The sequence below is a fragment of the Grammomys surdaster genome, unplaced genomic scaffold, assembly GCF_004785775.1.
Source record: "Grammomys surdaster isolate TR1022 unplaced genomic scaffold, NIH_TR_1.0 373, whole genome shotgun sequence".
Taxonomy (NCBI): Eukaryota; Metazoa; Chordata; class Mammalia; order Rodentia; family Muridae; genus Grammomys; species Grammomys surdaster.
The window spans coordinates 10,245,439-10,259,607 of NW_021604792.1; the positions used below are offsets into that span (position 1 = coordinate 10,245,439).

A 14,169-nucleotide genomic window follows, 5' to 3' on the forward strand; every position below is an offset into this window, starting at 1 on the left:
CGCGCCTAAGAGCCCGGCGGCTAGCGGCGCGCCCCAGGCCCCGGCGCCCGCCGCGCTGCTCGCGGGGAGCCCCGGCGGAGACGCAGCCCCCGGGCCCGCCCCGGCCTCATCAGCTCCCGCGGGCAGCGAGGACGCGGAGAAGAAAGTTCTCGGTGAGTCCCCGGCTGCAGCCCGGGAGAGACTGCTGGCGAGGATGGACGTGGATGCAGGGCAGGCTGGGACACGTGGGCCAGGTCTGGGGAGTCTTTGCTGTGGGTCCGGAAAGCAGCACGTTTCCTCGGGGGAAGGATGGGACTCCGGGGAGGCACGGGAGGGGGGTGACTTGGGAAGATTTTATTATGTGGTGTATTTTTCCCCCTGGGCCTGGGAGGGTCAGGTGTCTGTCCCCGACGCCCTTCCCTCGTGGGCTTGGGACAGCGGCCATGCTCCTGCGAGCCACATGCCGGCACAGGGATGTTGCAACGCCCCGGGAAGCTTGGAGCGGGCACCCTCCTCCCCTTGCTGTGCCCACAAATGCAAAGGGCCTTCCAGTACCCACCAATTGCTGCCCATTACCTTTTCCCACACCGTGGGAACACACGTGGTGTGACGGCTGGGAAAAACTTAGTCGGAAATGGAGTAGGACGAGTGGCCAAAACATGGTTACCTTATGACTTGTAACTGGAAGGGAAACGGGACGGTGGGGACTGGAGATTTTGGAGGGCAGAGGGTTTGCAACGGTGGCTATAGTATCTTGTCGCCTATTTGGATGTCTTCATCTTCCTTAAGGAACGCCCGGTGTGAGGCCTTCCCCAGGCTTGCCTAGCAGGTGGGTGGTGGATAAGCTCCCCGGAGGGTGTGTGCGTGCGCAAGTGGTTCGCTATCCGAAACAGGAAAGTTAACAGATGGTGTAGGATGCTTAAGAAATGTTCACTGTTTCTGGGTGGGGCCGATTGGGCTCGCCTGCTCTCCGAGCTTCCTCCTCATTTAGCAAGAAAGCTGAAGGAATATTGTGGAAGAAATAGAACACCATTCGGTGTTCCCCACCCCAGACAATCCTCCAGTTCTTGTTTTCCTAAGGCTTTAAAAACTCAGTTCCTGCCAATTTTCTTCCCCACCCGCACTAAAAAGTTCCTTAAAGGTCTTGTGGGTGTTACATTGTAGCACTTTATGCCAGATGCTCCTTGGACTATTTCCACACAAAATGAAACATAGAACCCTATGTTGCTAGCCGAATCAGGTTCTTAATGATACCTTACTAAAGGCAGATGAAATCCTACAGGTGTTTACTTGATCCTTGCACTTTTGAGATAAGAAAAGTAGATAATATCTTTGGAGATGGGGGGGGGAGGCGATAAACGAAGGTTAATTTCCGCAATCTCCAGCTATTTGGTTCTGTTTCTGCCAGATGCCTAGTGATGAGTCTGGTATCTTTCATCCTGCCACTCAAAAGTCCAGACTCTCAAAATGAAGGGCAAGCCTCCACCTGACACTTTCAGCGCTGTTTGTCTTTGTCTGATGTGGTCTGCCATCTCCTGTGCCAAGCAGACACATGGATACCCAAAGTGTTCTGGACTCAGTACTGACTGAAATGGATATCTTGGACGCTCTCATTCTGGTCTCTGCAAAGGGGCCTTAACTTTGGTTTATACCATGTAGTCCTTTAGGGAAAACAAGTTTATCCAAGTAAAAAGAACTGGATAGACTTATTCTACCAACTAATTCCTTGTTGTGTACTTGAATATAGTATTAAAATTATGAATGAATTTGTTTGGCTATATGAAATTATTGGAAATATTTGTACAGTTAGTATTTATAAAAAAAAACTTTGAGAAGTAAAGAAAACACCTTCAATGGTGAAGACAGACTTGAGATCTTTCCCACCCCCTTCTGCTGTTACCACTGCCTTTCCCTCTCTTCTTTGTGTTATCTGTTTTGGTTTTGGGGCTTTTATATTTTTGAGATAGGTCTCATGAAGTAACCCAGGCTGGCCTTGGCCACACTCACTTTATACCAGAGGATAACTTGTAACTACTTGTCATCCTGCCTCTACCTCCCAAGGGGCAGGATTACAGGTGTGCACCACCACACTGGGCTTAGTGTATCTATCAATCAGTTTCTTTCAGAACCCCCTTCCCCCAATGTGTGTGTCTGTATATATCCAGAGTTTTTGGAAGAAACACCAAATCCTCTCGTGTGGAATCCTGATGTAGAGGCCATCTCTTTATGCAAGCCTGGTTTCTCTGTGTTGGCATTAGGAACATCAGTTATTTTTTCTTATTTGCTCTGCAGCTCACATTAGATTGGCCTTAAGCTAAAGGCGGAGGAGCACATCAAAGGAGGCTAAGAGGCTTGCGCATGCCCATCTTTGTGCCACACAGAACCACAGCATCTCCTCGCTGAGAGGCAGTAGCTCTGGCTTGTCCACTCCCAAGCTTTTCCCTTCTAAGTGTAGTCCTGCCAGGTTTTCTGTTTCACTGAGTGTTGATGACTGTCTCATGCATTTCCTTAGTTTAGACCTATCCACTTCCTGGAGATACTAAAATGGACATTCACCATTGATCCCAGCAGTCATATTTGGAATCTACAAAAATGTAGATTCTTTTTCTTAATGAATTTTCAAGCGAGGCACTGAAGAGAAATTAGTTTGCCCATGACAGAGGTTAGAGACTAGTAGTCAATCAACTCTAGAGAATGCCAGGGTTTCCTTCTCAGCTGCTGAAGATGACAGCAGGTGTGAAAAGGGTCTGTTGTGTCATGTACAGAACTGCAGTGAGACAGCGTCAGTTCTGTTATTACTCTGGACTTCTGACCAGCCCTCATTTGTCCACCAGTTTCTTTATATCTTTGGAGGTTGATTGACTAAGAAGGAGCTACTGTGTTGCTTAAGTTTGCCTGATATTTTAAAGGACGAGAATTGATAAGATGACCCAGCTTATTTGTTCTTTCTCTGTGGTTCTTCCTTTGCACATTGGCAATGTCTGGGTGAATAACAGGAATGTGTTATGTGTTTCTTGTTGACTTTTTTCCCCTAATTGTTGGTTTGCTTTCCTTCAGAGGCTCACACCTGTTGCCTCATGAATGAATTCGAATTGAAGTGTTCTACCAACTGAGAGCCAAGTCCCCAGTCCTGGGAACTTTCTGGAGCCTTTTTGTTTTTAACAATAGTCTTTAGCCCGAGCTGGCTTCAGACTCCTGATCTTCCTGCTTTCACCTCCAAAGTGCTGGATTTATAGGCACATGCAGCTGCCTCTCCCTTGGAATTGAATCTTTACCAGCGTGTTTTTCTCAACCACCTTTCTCAGTTTTAATTACTACAGAATTGTCCAGGCACATGGCCATCCCTTGAGTCCTTGGTAAAACGTCTGCACAAAAGCTAAGGCTTGAGATAATCATCCCTTTATCACAATCCCACCTTTTCTTTTTCTTTTTCTTTTTTTTTGGGGGGGGGGAATTAAACCATTAATGGTTTACTCAAGGCTTTGTGTAGTGATACCAGGGCCTTAGTGATAGGAGATTTAGCTCTTTGTAGGTCAGGTGCTAACATATCTGCTTAATCCCGCCTTTTAGCCACCAAAGTCCTTGGCACTGTCAAATGGTTCAACGTCAGAAATGGATATGGATTTATAAACCGGTATGTGTCTTCATGTCTTGTACCTACTCTAGCAACAGCAGTTACAAATCCATTGTTCCACTTTCTTAATGGGTTGTATACATTTTAAGATTCCTAAGCATGGTAAATAGTTTCATTTCTAAGCTGTTGGTCATTAAATATTAATATGCATTCCCAGAACATTCATATACTCCAGTATTTAGAACAGAGATTAAAACTACAGTCAGAAATGAAAAGAACATTAGATAGTCCACATCCATACTCTCACCGATGGAGAGAAGAGAACCTGGTTAAGCAACTTAAGGTCACAAACTAAAGAGTAACTGAGCAGGGCTGTAAGCCCTGGTCTGGTCTGCTCCAAGTCCTGTGAGGAAACTAGTGTTTAAACCACGGTGACTTGGAGATAAAGGGATTTTTTTTTTTTTTTTACAGGGTGTTGATGTTTTTCTGTTTTCTTGCTTTTTAAAACCAATTCCTCCAGTTTCTTATCTGTCTGGGTTGGGTGGAGGTTAGGGTGGGGTGGTGGGAAGGATGTTTTAAGTTTCAGTGTAAGGAGAGCCTACTTCACAGCTGTGCCCTGTCCTTTTGACTGTCTTGCTTTTGCTGGGAGGAAAATTTAGGGCTCTGATTACATAGCATGTGATTGAGAAAGACATGAGAGCAAATGGGTGTTCCTGTGTGTGTGGAATCCAATGCTTGGACCGCCACAGTGCACTGTGGAGCAGGGAAGGGGCGTCTGGGAGAGATGAGGGTTGTGGGAATTGACTCTTGGCATCTGTTTTGAAAGGACAGACTGTTTAAAAGGTGGTTTTTCCTTTTAGGTCTTGATCTTTGTTCATAATACATTTGTTCTTTGAAGCTTCTCTGAATGCTTAGACTCTTTAATTGTGAGTTTTTCTTTCTCTTTTTTTTTCCCTGCCTCCCAACAGAAATGACACCAAAGAAGATGTGTTTGTACACCAGGTAAGAGGGATTCAAGCAGTATACATTGACTGTGTGAGTCCGTTAAATGGTTGTAGTGTCCCAAACTCATTCTAGAATAAGAGCTCAGCTCAACATTATTCAGAGTGGCAGAGAAACCTTCCTGTCCCACAATATAAACTGTTTTCATACATTTGGGTTGTTTTCAAGTTTGAATGAAGTCATTTTCAGTTAAATTACTTTCTGGTTTTTAAAACCTGTGAGTCGTTAGCAAAAAAAAAAAAAAAAACCCAACAACAACAAAAAATGAAAAAAAAGAAAAAAAATATCTGCTTCCATGTTCCATGTCAGCACTGGTGGTTCTCCTTGGTGCTTGGCCAGAACCAGCCTGGCTTTTTGCCTGAGCTGGTGTTGGAAAACTCTTTTGATTTGTGAATAGCACGCAGAAGAGGATTAGATGTATGTAGGCCTCAGACATGAGAAAGCTTCCATTTCTTAGACTATTTTCCCTCCTATTGGTTGAGCACATGTCCAAGTCCAAGGACAGTTTCCTTCTGTTTGAAAAAAAAAGAAGAGATAGCAAATGGGTATCATGGACCTCTGCTTCATGTGTTTCCGTCCTCAGATGTTCTTTATTATTGTCCTAGATTGTTTGCTTTATAAAGTAGGTTAAGAGAAGTCCCACCTGTTTTTGCTGTGCCTTTCGTACATTCCGTCTGAAAGAGGCCTGCCACTTTGAGAATCTTGATGAGAAATCATGGCATTGGCACATGGACCTGCACAGCCGGGATGCTGTACATGTTCCCTTGGGTTTGGGTTTGTGCGTGTTGGGCTGCAGTTTGGCAGTTGGAGATAGCTACATCTAAGAACCTCTCTAGCTGTATTTTCCATCCTTTCTTGGTCTGCCCTGTGGGATACGTTTCCATTGTACCTAGATAATTGGAGTGCATTTGTTGAGATATGATGACTTTTCAAGTCCTAGCAGACTGAAAAGGACTTGCACTTGTAACATGTGGAGGTTAATGACCCTTGGGAGAAGCGCCCTGTTCAGTGACTGCTGGGAGAAAGGGCTTTCCATGCTAGTAGCTGGCCTCCTCGCCTGTGAGCTAATGACCCGATTCCAGCCCCATGAAGCTGTGTAGTGAGTCATCTCAGTGTGTTGAGGCCTGCCCAGTTTAACAGGAAAAAGGGAACGAGCGGGTAGGGAGGGGCTGTTTTTTGGAATAGCTAAATCATTCTGTGCGTACATACATCCTGTCCTGAGCTGCCTCCTTGTGGAGTGGGTGAGGTCTCTGCCCTATTGGCTCACTCCCTGCCCTCCTTCTCTCCCTCCTTCTCTCCCAGAGTAGAGGAAGGCTGGATTACACATGTCTAATCGCTTTATAAAATAAGGTTGACCTAGTTCCATAGAAACTCCCCGGCCCTTTAACTGTTTAGAGATGCCAGCCAGGGAAGTGGAAATTTGTTGAGGCTTCTTCTCTCCTGTATTTGAAAAAGAGAAAGCCTTTTCTTACGCAGATGCTAGAGGTGCAGTTGCCTAATGTAGAGTGGCTCTTCAGTTCTCTATGAGGGTTCACCTCGTGTTTCCTTTTCCATAAAGTGGAATACCCCAGAGACCAAATTAAATTACACTTGTGTGCCATCAATCCTGAAATGATCTGGTTTATTATATTATTTATGGGCATAAACAGTTATCTCATTGATACTTCTTTTTTATTTATCACTAATGTGTTTATTTTTGTGAGACAAGTTTTCACTTTGTCTGCACTGGTCTTGAACTTCTGTTTGCCCAGGTTGTCCTCAAGATCATAATAATTCTTATGCCTCTCATCATCAAGTGCTGATAATCCCAAACATGAGCCACTAAACCATCTTTCTGTATTTTTGAGAAAGAATCTAGTGTTAAACTCCAGATCCTCGTCCTTCTACCTCCCGAATGCTAGCGTTACAGGTATATATCACTATACCAAGCCACACTATTTGAGCCCTTTTTATTAATGTGTACGTGTGTTATATGCAAAAGTGTACAGTGCTGGTGGAGACCAGAAGAGGACATTAGCTCCTCTGCATTCACAGGCAGGCATCTATATAATGTTGCTATGGGAGCCCAACTCAAGTCCTTTCTTGCAAGAGTAGTGTGTGCTCACAAATACTGAGCCATCACTCCAACATGCTACCCCCATGTAACAAAGCTTCAGTAACCACACCATGCCCGTGCTTATATAAGATCTCATGCCCTCGTGGAAGGAGCCCGAGACAGAACCTCAGGAGCCTCTTGGCTTGATGTAACAGTCTGATTCAGTGTCTTGATTGAGTTACAGGGTGGAGCAGGTGTATGTAGTGACTGCATCTCTCTACTACCTACTGGGATACATTTTGAAGCATCCCACAGATCAGGAAAAAAAATGTACACTGTGGTATAAGAGTGTGTAGAGATGCAGGTTAATGGAAGAATAGGGGAATCTTATTTTTTTAAAGCAAAATACATAGATAGTATTCTGGCTGACATGAAACTGATGAACACATTTCAGTATTGGAATACACTTCCGATGGTGTTTCTGTTTCCCTGACAGACCGCCATCAAGAAGAATAATCCACGCAAGTATCTGCGCAGTGTGGGGGATGGAGAAACTGTAGAGTTTGATGTGGTTGAAGGAGAAAAGGTGAGAAGCTGGTGATGTAAGAGTATTCCTGCACACAGTTTTATTGTATAATATGTGGCTTTTCAGCCTCTGAAATAATATTTAAATTTTTTTGTGATAGGAAGTGGAAGCAGAAATATTTTTGCTGGATGCCATTATAAATATTTACTATGTTCTATATTTTAGTTTCTTGATTAATAAAGGAACTCTGTAATAAAGCCTGGTTTCTCCAAAGTCTTAAGACACATTTTCCTTTGGACCTCACACTCTCTTGGTCCAGACATGTAACCCAATTAGTAGAGTGCTTGCTTAGCTTGCATGAAACCCATGGTTCAATCCCTAGCACCACATAAAGTAGGCATGGTGGTATGTGATCCCTAGAAAGGTTGAAGGAGGAGGAATGTTACAAGTTTGAGGCCAGGCTATGCTACACAGTAACATTCTTTCTCAAAAGTATACCCCTCACTCCTCAATGACAAAAATGTTTAACTGCAGCCAATTAAGCCGACCAGCTTTCTCTCCTGGTGGAACCTGGTGTGCAATAGCTGCATACAGCAGCCTCCTGGGTAGTGTATGCTGCCTATTTCTTATATAGGTTGCTCTAAGGGACCTAGGAGACAAAACTTTCCAGAAGGTGTTCATGTCTCTGATCTCACACTGTCCAGAATTTTGGCACCAGACAAGTATTCAAGAAGGACGAGGGCTTGATAGCCAGGATTCACATTGCCCAGATCATGATGTACTTCTGCACCTAGCTGCATAGTAAAGAATATGTGATTGAAGTCCCAGACAGGCTTACATTGCCTGGTCCCTAGAGTATCCTATATCTCAAAGAAGTAGTGCTTTTTTATCCGGGTTTGTGGCAGGTGAATTTGGTGATGTGGTAGCTGGGGATATAGCTCTGTGTTAGAATACTTGCTGCCTAGCATGCTTAAGTTCTTAGCTTCATTCCCTAGCACTTAGGGGTTAAAAAAGAAAAACAAAAAAACAACTCAAGTTAATGTCAAGAATTTAACAGGAAGACTTAAAGGAGGACTATATGGAGACTATTTTTAAGTCAAGGCCCTTTTCTTCCTTGTTTCTGCCAAGCTAAACAGTAATTCAGAGCTGCTTAGAGCAGCTGGAGCTGGCCAGTCAGGATTCCAGTGGTACCTCGGGGTACCACAGTTTTCAGCACGTGCTACGGTTTCATAGTATTTTGTGTCTCTTCCATTGAAGTGTCCTGTATTCATTCATTTATGTTTGATGTGTGCACTGCTCCTAACTTGGCTGATCAGACAAGGGGTAGAGTGTCTCAAGCCTCGGGTATGTAGTTCTAGAGGTCAAGCACCCTAATTAAGATAGTAAAAGCACTATTTTTGAGATCACAGTAGGGCTTCTTAAGCCTGTAGCCGACTATTACTGTAGGGGTTACTTGGTTTCTTTTAACTTTGGAGACTTATGTTTTCTTCCTCAGGGTGCTGAAGCAGCAAATGTGACTGGCCCAGATGGAGTTCCTGTCGAAGGGAGTCGCTATGCTGCTGATCGGCGCCGGTACAGACGCGGCTACTATGGCAGGCGCCGGGGACCTCCCCGTAATGTATGTCGTCTGTGTCCCTAATCAGTGATTGCAAATGTTCCGGTATTTAAATCTGAGTGAACTTAGGAACTGATAAATACCATATTTGAAAGGGCCATATTCTAGACATAAGGCATATGATCATTTTTTTGAAGGGAAACATTTAGTGTCCAGAATTTATTCATAGCTACAGGTCCCATTTGAAACTTGCCAGTAAGATGTTGTATCATTTAAGGTAGAGTTGGCTGCAAGTAACAGACATTCACTTATCTTGTGACCAGATTTAATGAAGGTGCCAAGTTGTCCAAAGGCTTTCTCTTCCTTTGGCCAGATCCTCATTATGTGGTATTAACTGGCACCAGGATTGGGGTTCCTATCACAGCTATGCAACCTGTTTCCTCCCTGATGCTGAGACAGCTGGCCTCTAAGATAGTCTGCATTTGTCTGGCAAGAAAGAGTGGGGCTATCTTAGGAATCATGGTGCATGCTGGCATCAAATGTATTGAGTGACATGCCGCAGTTAAGGGGCTACTTGGTGTAGGAAAGCCTTTTTGTTCTTAGTTCAAAGTGAAGTGGTAAGAAATGACAGATCTTTAGGTATTTGGATTAGTGTCTGTCCAGGTGAAGCATCTTTAGGTGAAGTGAATCTGGCTGGAACATTCTTAGGTTGAGTTTAAAGGAATATTCTTGGAGTAAATATAATGAACGTATTTGTGGTCATAAGGACCTTATAGATGTTCATTAAGTAGGTTTAATATAATGGTCTGTATTTTTAATGTAGAACCTGGTGCTAGCACCACAGACTCAACAGTCAGGGATCTCTGAGCACAGTCAGGGAGTTACCCATGTTACACAAAGAAAAACTCAAAAATCTCAGAAGGACAAAATGTCTTCAGATTAGCTAGTTCATAGCACTTGGAAGAGTGAAACAGGCAGATCTCTTGAGTTTCAGGTCATCCAGAGCTACAAAGAAAAAGATACACAGATAAAAACAACTTGGTGCTATTTTGATACATATGCATCTTACTTCTGCTTTCAAACTGCTACCCACTCCTGTCCTGTGTTGATTTTATTACATTCCTTATTTCATCTGTTTCTTTTCCTTCTCCTTACTATGTTTCATTAACAATTCATGAGAGCTGAGGAAAAGGCTCAGTCAATACAGTACCTGCCATACAAACATGAAGACCTGATTCCAGCACACCCTGGGTGCTGTTGCAGATATTGGAAATCCCAAGTGCTGGGACAGAGACAAGTAGATGCCTGTGGCTCATCCAGCTAGCCTAGCTGAGTCCGTGAGCTCCAGAGTCAGTGACAGACCCTGTCTCAACAATAGCCAATGGAGATGGACCGAGAAAGATACCCAGGGTTTCCCTCTAGCCTCCACATGTATGTACACACAGACTGGTACACATATGTATTCCTCTTCATCTTGGAGGGGTAGGGATGGGGAGTTTGCTTTGACTCAGTTCATTCACATTCTAGATCTCTAGCTATGATCAGTTTAATGTCTAGGTCAATTCAGGAGGAAAAGTGGTAGAGAATCTTCAGTAAAAATTTTTCTTGAACATTTTTTTCCTCCAAGAGCTGGCAAAGAAATGAAGTTGATCTGTGTGGCGGTCTTCCATTGCACTGACTTGAGTATGGTCAGCAAGGGTGCTGCCATTGTGATTCTTTCGTAGAGGCCTATATAAAAGATTTAGGGGTATGAACTTAGAGATAATGCCTTCAGAAATTTATATGGTGAATATTTCTTATGCAAAATATATCTTTACATAACTGTGAATCATTTATTCATACAGGTTTTATAAAGAGTAGAATGAGCTAGGCCTGGTGGCGCAGGTCTGTAATCCCAGCTACTCGGGAGGCTGAGGCAGGAGGATCGCAAGTGCAAGCCCTGTTTGGGCTACAGAGTGAGTTCAAGGCCAGCTTGAGTAACTTAGGAGACCCTGTCTCCAAATGAAAAGTAAAAGGGCTGGGCTATGGCTCAGTGGCAGAGTACCTGCCTAACACGGACGGGCCCTTGAGTTAAGTCCAGTCCCTCAGAACAGTGTGTTATTGGTGTGTGAAGTTAAACCAAACCAGTTCTGTGGGGAGTTTAGTAGTTGGGTCTGTGGGTTTGGTGTGGAGGCTCTGAAGCTTAAGTAACCCATCCTCTTAAGAGACTGGTCACTAGCTTACTAGTGTTCAATGCAGTTAAAAAAAATTGCAGATGTTTCTTGCAAGACTTTGTCATTTCATATTCTTTAAAGTGAGATTTGAGTTAATAAATTCTTTAGGGATGTTTGTTTAGTTTTTAAAGTAAAAAATGGAAAAATGAGTTCTATATTTTAGAATTGGTTAATATTAGGATCTCCTGCTATTAAAATACAATTAAACCTTATTTCTACACATAGAATGGAAGTATGCACTAGATCTTAGCCCGAGCGCTGTTTGATTTTTTTTTTTTTTTTTTTTTTTTTTTTTGGGGAACCCACCTTTAGGCTTAGATGGTGTTAAGGATCTCAAAGTCATTAACGGTATGATACTGCTATTATATTAGAAGTTAAAATTAACTTTAAATACTTAATTTAAAATAACTCATTAATACTGATAACATTTCAATTGGAAGTCCTGTGCACATTGGGAGAGAAGACGGGCATTGTGCTACACCATTGCGTGCCTATTGATGCATGGTTTAATAGAAGATAGTCTTGATTCTTTTGTCTGCTTTGTGCTTGGTCTTTTGAGAGTACCTGCCATTCTATCCTAGAAGATCCACCAGATGCTGGTGAGAGGTGAGCATCTTGGTGGAATTGTGGTAGTGCTTTGCCTTTGTAGCCCAAGAAGGCTTCAGAGAGCCAGGAAGCTTACTGCCTAGGTCAAATCTGATACATCATAAAGTGGTTTTTGTTTTGTTTTGTTTTCTTGACAGTTCTTGACTTTCCCCACTGGGTAAATTTGGGAGACACATTAAAAGGAGCTAAACAATGTAATACTGCTGTTCTATCCAATTCAGTATCTTGAGATTTGGTAATAGATTGATTTGCTCTTGCTTTCCTGCTGCTCGGTATGATATCTGCATAGATCTACTTTAATCTCCATGTAGTTCATCCCAGTCAGTCATTTGATTGTCTGGGCTATGTGCCTTGTGTCTGCACAATGTTGTTCACAATAAAGGGTCACTGCTCTGGGAGTTGGGGTTTTTCCTGGTGATAGCTCATCCTAAGTGGTATTCTTTGGTTCTTGCCTCGCTGTAACTTCTTCTGAAACTATGTTTCTTTGCTTCGCTAGTACGCTGGGGAGGAGGAGGAGGAAGGGAGCGGCAGCAGTGAAGGATTTGAGCCCCCTGCCGCAGATGGGCAGTTCTCTGGGGCCAGGAATCAGCTGCGCCGCCCCCAGTATCGCCCTCCATACCGGCAGCGGCGTTTCCCGCCTTACCACGTGGGACAGACCTTTGACCGCCGCTCTCGGGTCTTTCCCCATCCCAACAGAATGCAGGTAAAATGCACCTGAGACTCCTCAGCAGTCCTCACCCTTCGTCCTTCTCTGCCTCCTCCTTCTCCTCCTCCTTCAACTCCAGCTATCGGAAGTAACACATTGCTTATTGCTTGCAGCTTCCTGTGCTACCAAAGCTGTGGCAAGGCTCACTCTGTGTTTAGAGCACTTGTAAGAACATCTTTAGAAGTACATCATGAGCCATGCATATCATGGGACACTGGGTAGGGTGTCTAGTTTGTAGATGTGTAAGGAAAACAACCTAGGTCGGATGATGCGTGCTGAGGCAGGAGGAGTCTGAGTGGCCTCTGCTGCATGCTGAGACATCTGATATTTTTTTAAGAACTTGTACTCTTATCTCAAAAAGTGCCTAGATTTTAATCCTGTTTCTTTCACTTTTTGAGACAATCAGGCTTTGGAGAGATGAAGTGTGCCTGTTAAATGGAACCATGGAATGTCTTTACTAGAATGTTGTGTTAGAAATGAGTGTGGGGCACAATGTACAGTGGAAGATGTAAAATACCAATCAGATGAGAGTGCTGTTTTTCTGGTACACGAATGAGATTGTTGAGTGTAGGAAAGAGGTAGAGTTTTGAGAATTTGTTAATAAGTTTTACACCAATGTTTTAATTTCCAGGGAGCTTGGGAGGCTGCGAGGGGATTCTTGTGTATCACCAGTCACAGCTCTTTCTTCTCAGTGTCCTTGGGCTTCACCCTCCCTCACTGCCCACTCCCCCCTCAAATGTTTTGACTGAACATTATGTTCAATCTCTTTGCTACACTCCTCCCATTCCCATCATGCATGGCTGTTGTTTCTACACGGCTTCTTGTTTTTCCCTTCTAACTCTTCAACAGCTGCCCCTGACAAATGTGCTAAAAATAACAAGGCGTGTCAGATGTATGGAGACACTGGGTACATGAGGCAGAGTAGGCATCTTCAGGGCAGCGTCTGAGGCTTCTAGGAAACAAAAGCAAGAGCACTCAGTTGGGTTCCAGCTCATTAGCAGCAGCTTCTGACCTATTCCTACTATTTGGCATATAAGGCACACTCCTGAAACCATTGTGGTGTTTTTGTTTTTTGTTTTTTTTAACATGTCTTTTAAAAGAGTATAGTTCATAGTAAAGACAAGAGCAAAATGATTTCTTGGTGTCATAGAGTATCATGTGACTTAATGCTGATTTTTTTTTTCTTTTTTCTTTCTTTTTTTTTTTTTACTAGCAGTGTGCTTATGGCAGCATAAACTACTTGTAGTTGTTTGGAACACATGCCAACCATAGCTGTTCCACCTTGGAAACAGAACCCATGTTAGATGTCTGCAGCAACGTTTCCATGACAATCTTTCATGCACACTACTGCACTATTGATACACATTTACTGAGTCTCCTTACACCAGATCAACAGCTCAAATTGGAAACTTCTGCTTGTAACTAGGCATCTTCAAGGTCATTGTTGTAAACTGTCTTTTAAAAAAGTGAAAGTTGATCTCTAGGGTAGCTGCTACAATGTATTAAGTTCAGATGGAAAAGGCTTTGACTCCTGCAGAGTGAACTTTTATGGACCAGTGCGGGGTTAGCATGGGAAAGGATGCCATCCAGCATGCAGGCCAGTGGTTGTGTAATGCTGAAGGACGTATATATGTACAATCAGCAGCCAATGGTGCCCATTCTCAAATATGATGGTTATGTGTATTAGAATACAGCCCCTAAACTTCAGAGGGTAATTGAGAGAAAGAAGCAGCACTGTGGCCCCTACCAGGGGGCAGATGTTTGAAATCAGTCCTAATTTTGTCTTTGGCCTATAGGCTAAGCAAAGTTGCTTCCATATTTTTTGTTGCTTTTCTTACAGATAAAGAGATTTGAGTGTTTTTAACAATTAGCAACTTTGATGACTCTGTCAACGGTTCTCAAAGCACTTGCCATGCAAGCATTAGATCTGAGCTCCTATCCCCAGGAACCGTGTGCAAGCATTAGTCTGAGCT

The 14,169-nt window shown here is 43.4% G+C and overlaps 1 protein-coding gene and 1 non-coding gene across 2 annotated transcripts in view; both read left to right on the plus strand.

Moving 5' to 3' along the window:
• Positions 1–14,169, plus strand: part of Ybx3 (Y-box binding protein 3) — a 24,055-nt gene that overhangs the window by 757 nt on the left and 9,129 nt on the right. The window contains exons 2-7 of the mRNA XM_028780926.1: positions 11–152; positions 3,550–3,613; positions 4,522–4,555; positions 7,087–7,176; positions 8,612–8,734; positions 11,987–12,193. Coding sequence (XP_028636759.1) covers positions 11–152; positions 3,550–3,613; positions 4,522–4,555; positions 7,087–7,176; positions 8,612–8,734; positions 11,987–12,193 — 660 coding nt within the window. The remainder of the gene's footprint in view (positions 1–10; positions 153–3,549; positions 3,614–4,521; positions 4,556–7,086; positions 7,177–8,611; positions 8,735–11,986; positions 12,194–14,169) is intronic.
• Positions 7,645–7,778, plus strand: LOC114632550. Its single transcript, XR_003713109.1, has one exon. It is a non-coding gene; the product is annotated as a small nucleolar RNA SNORA70 (small nucleolar RNA).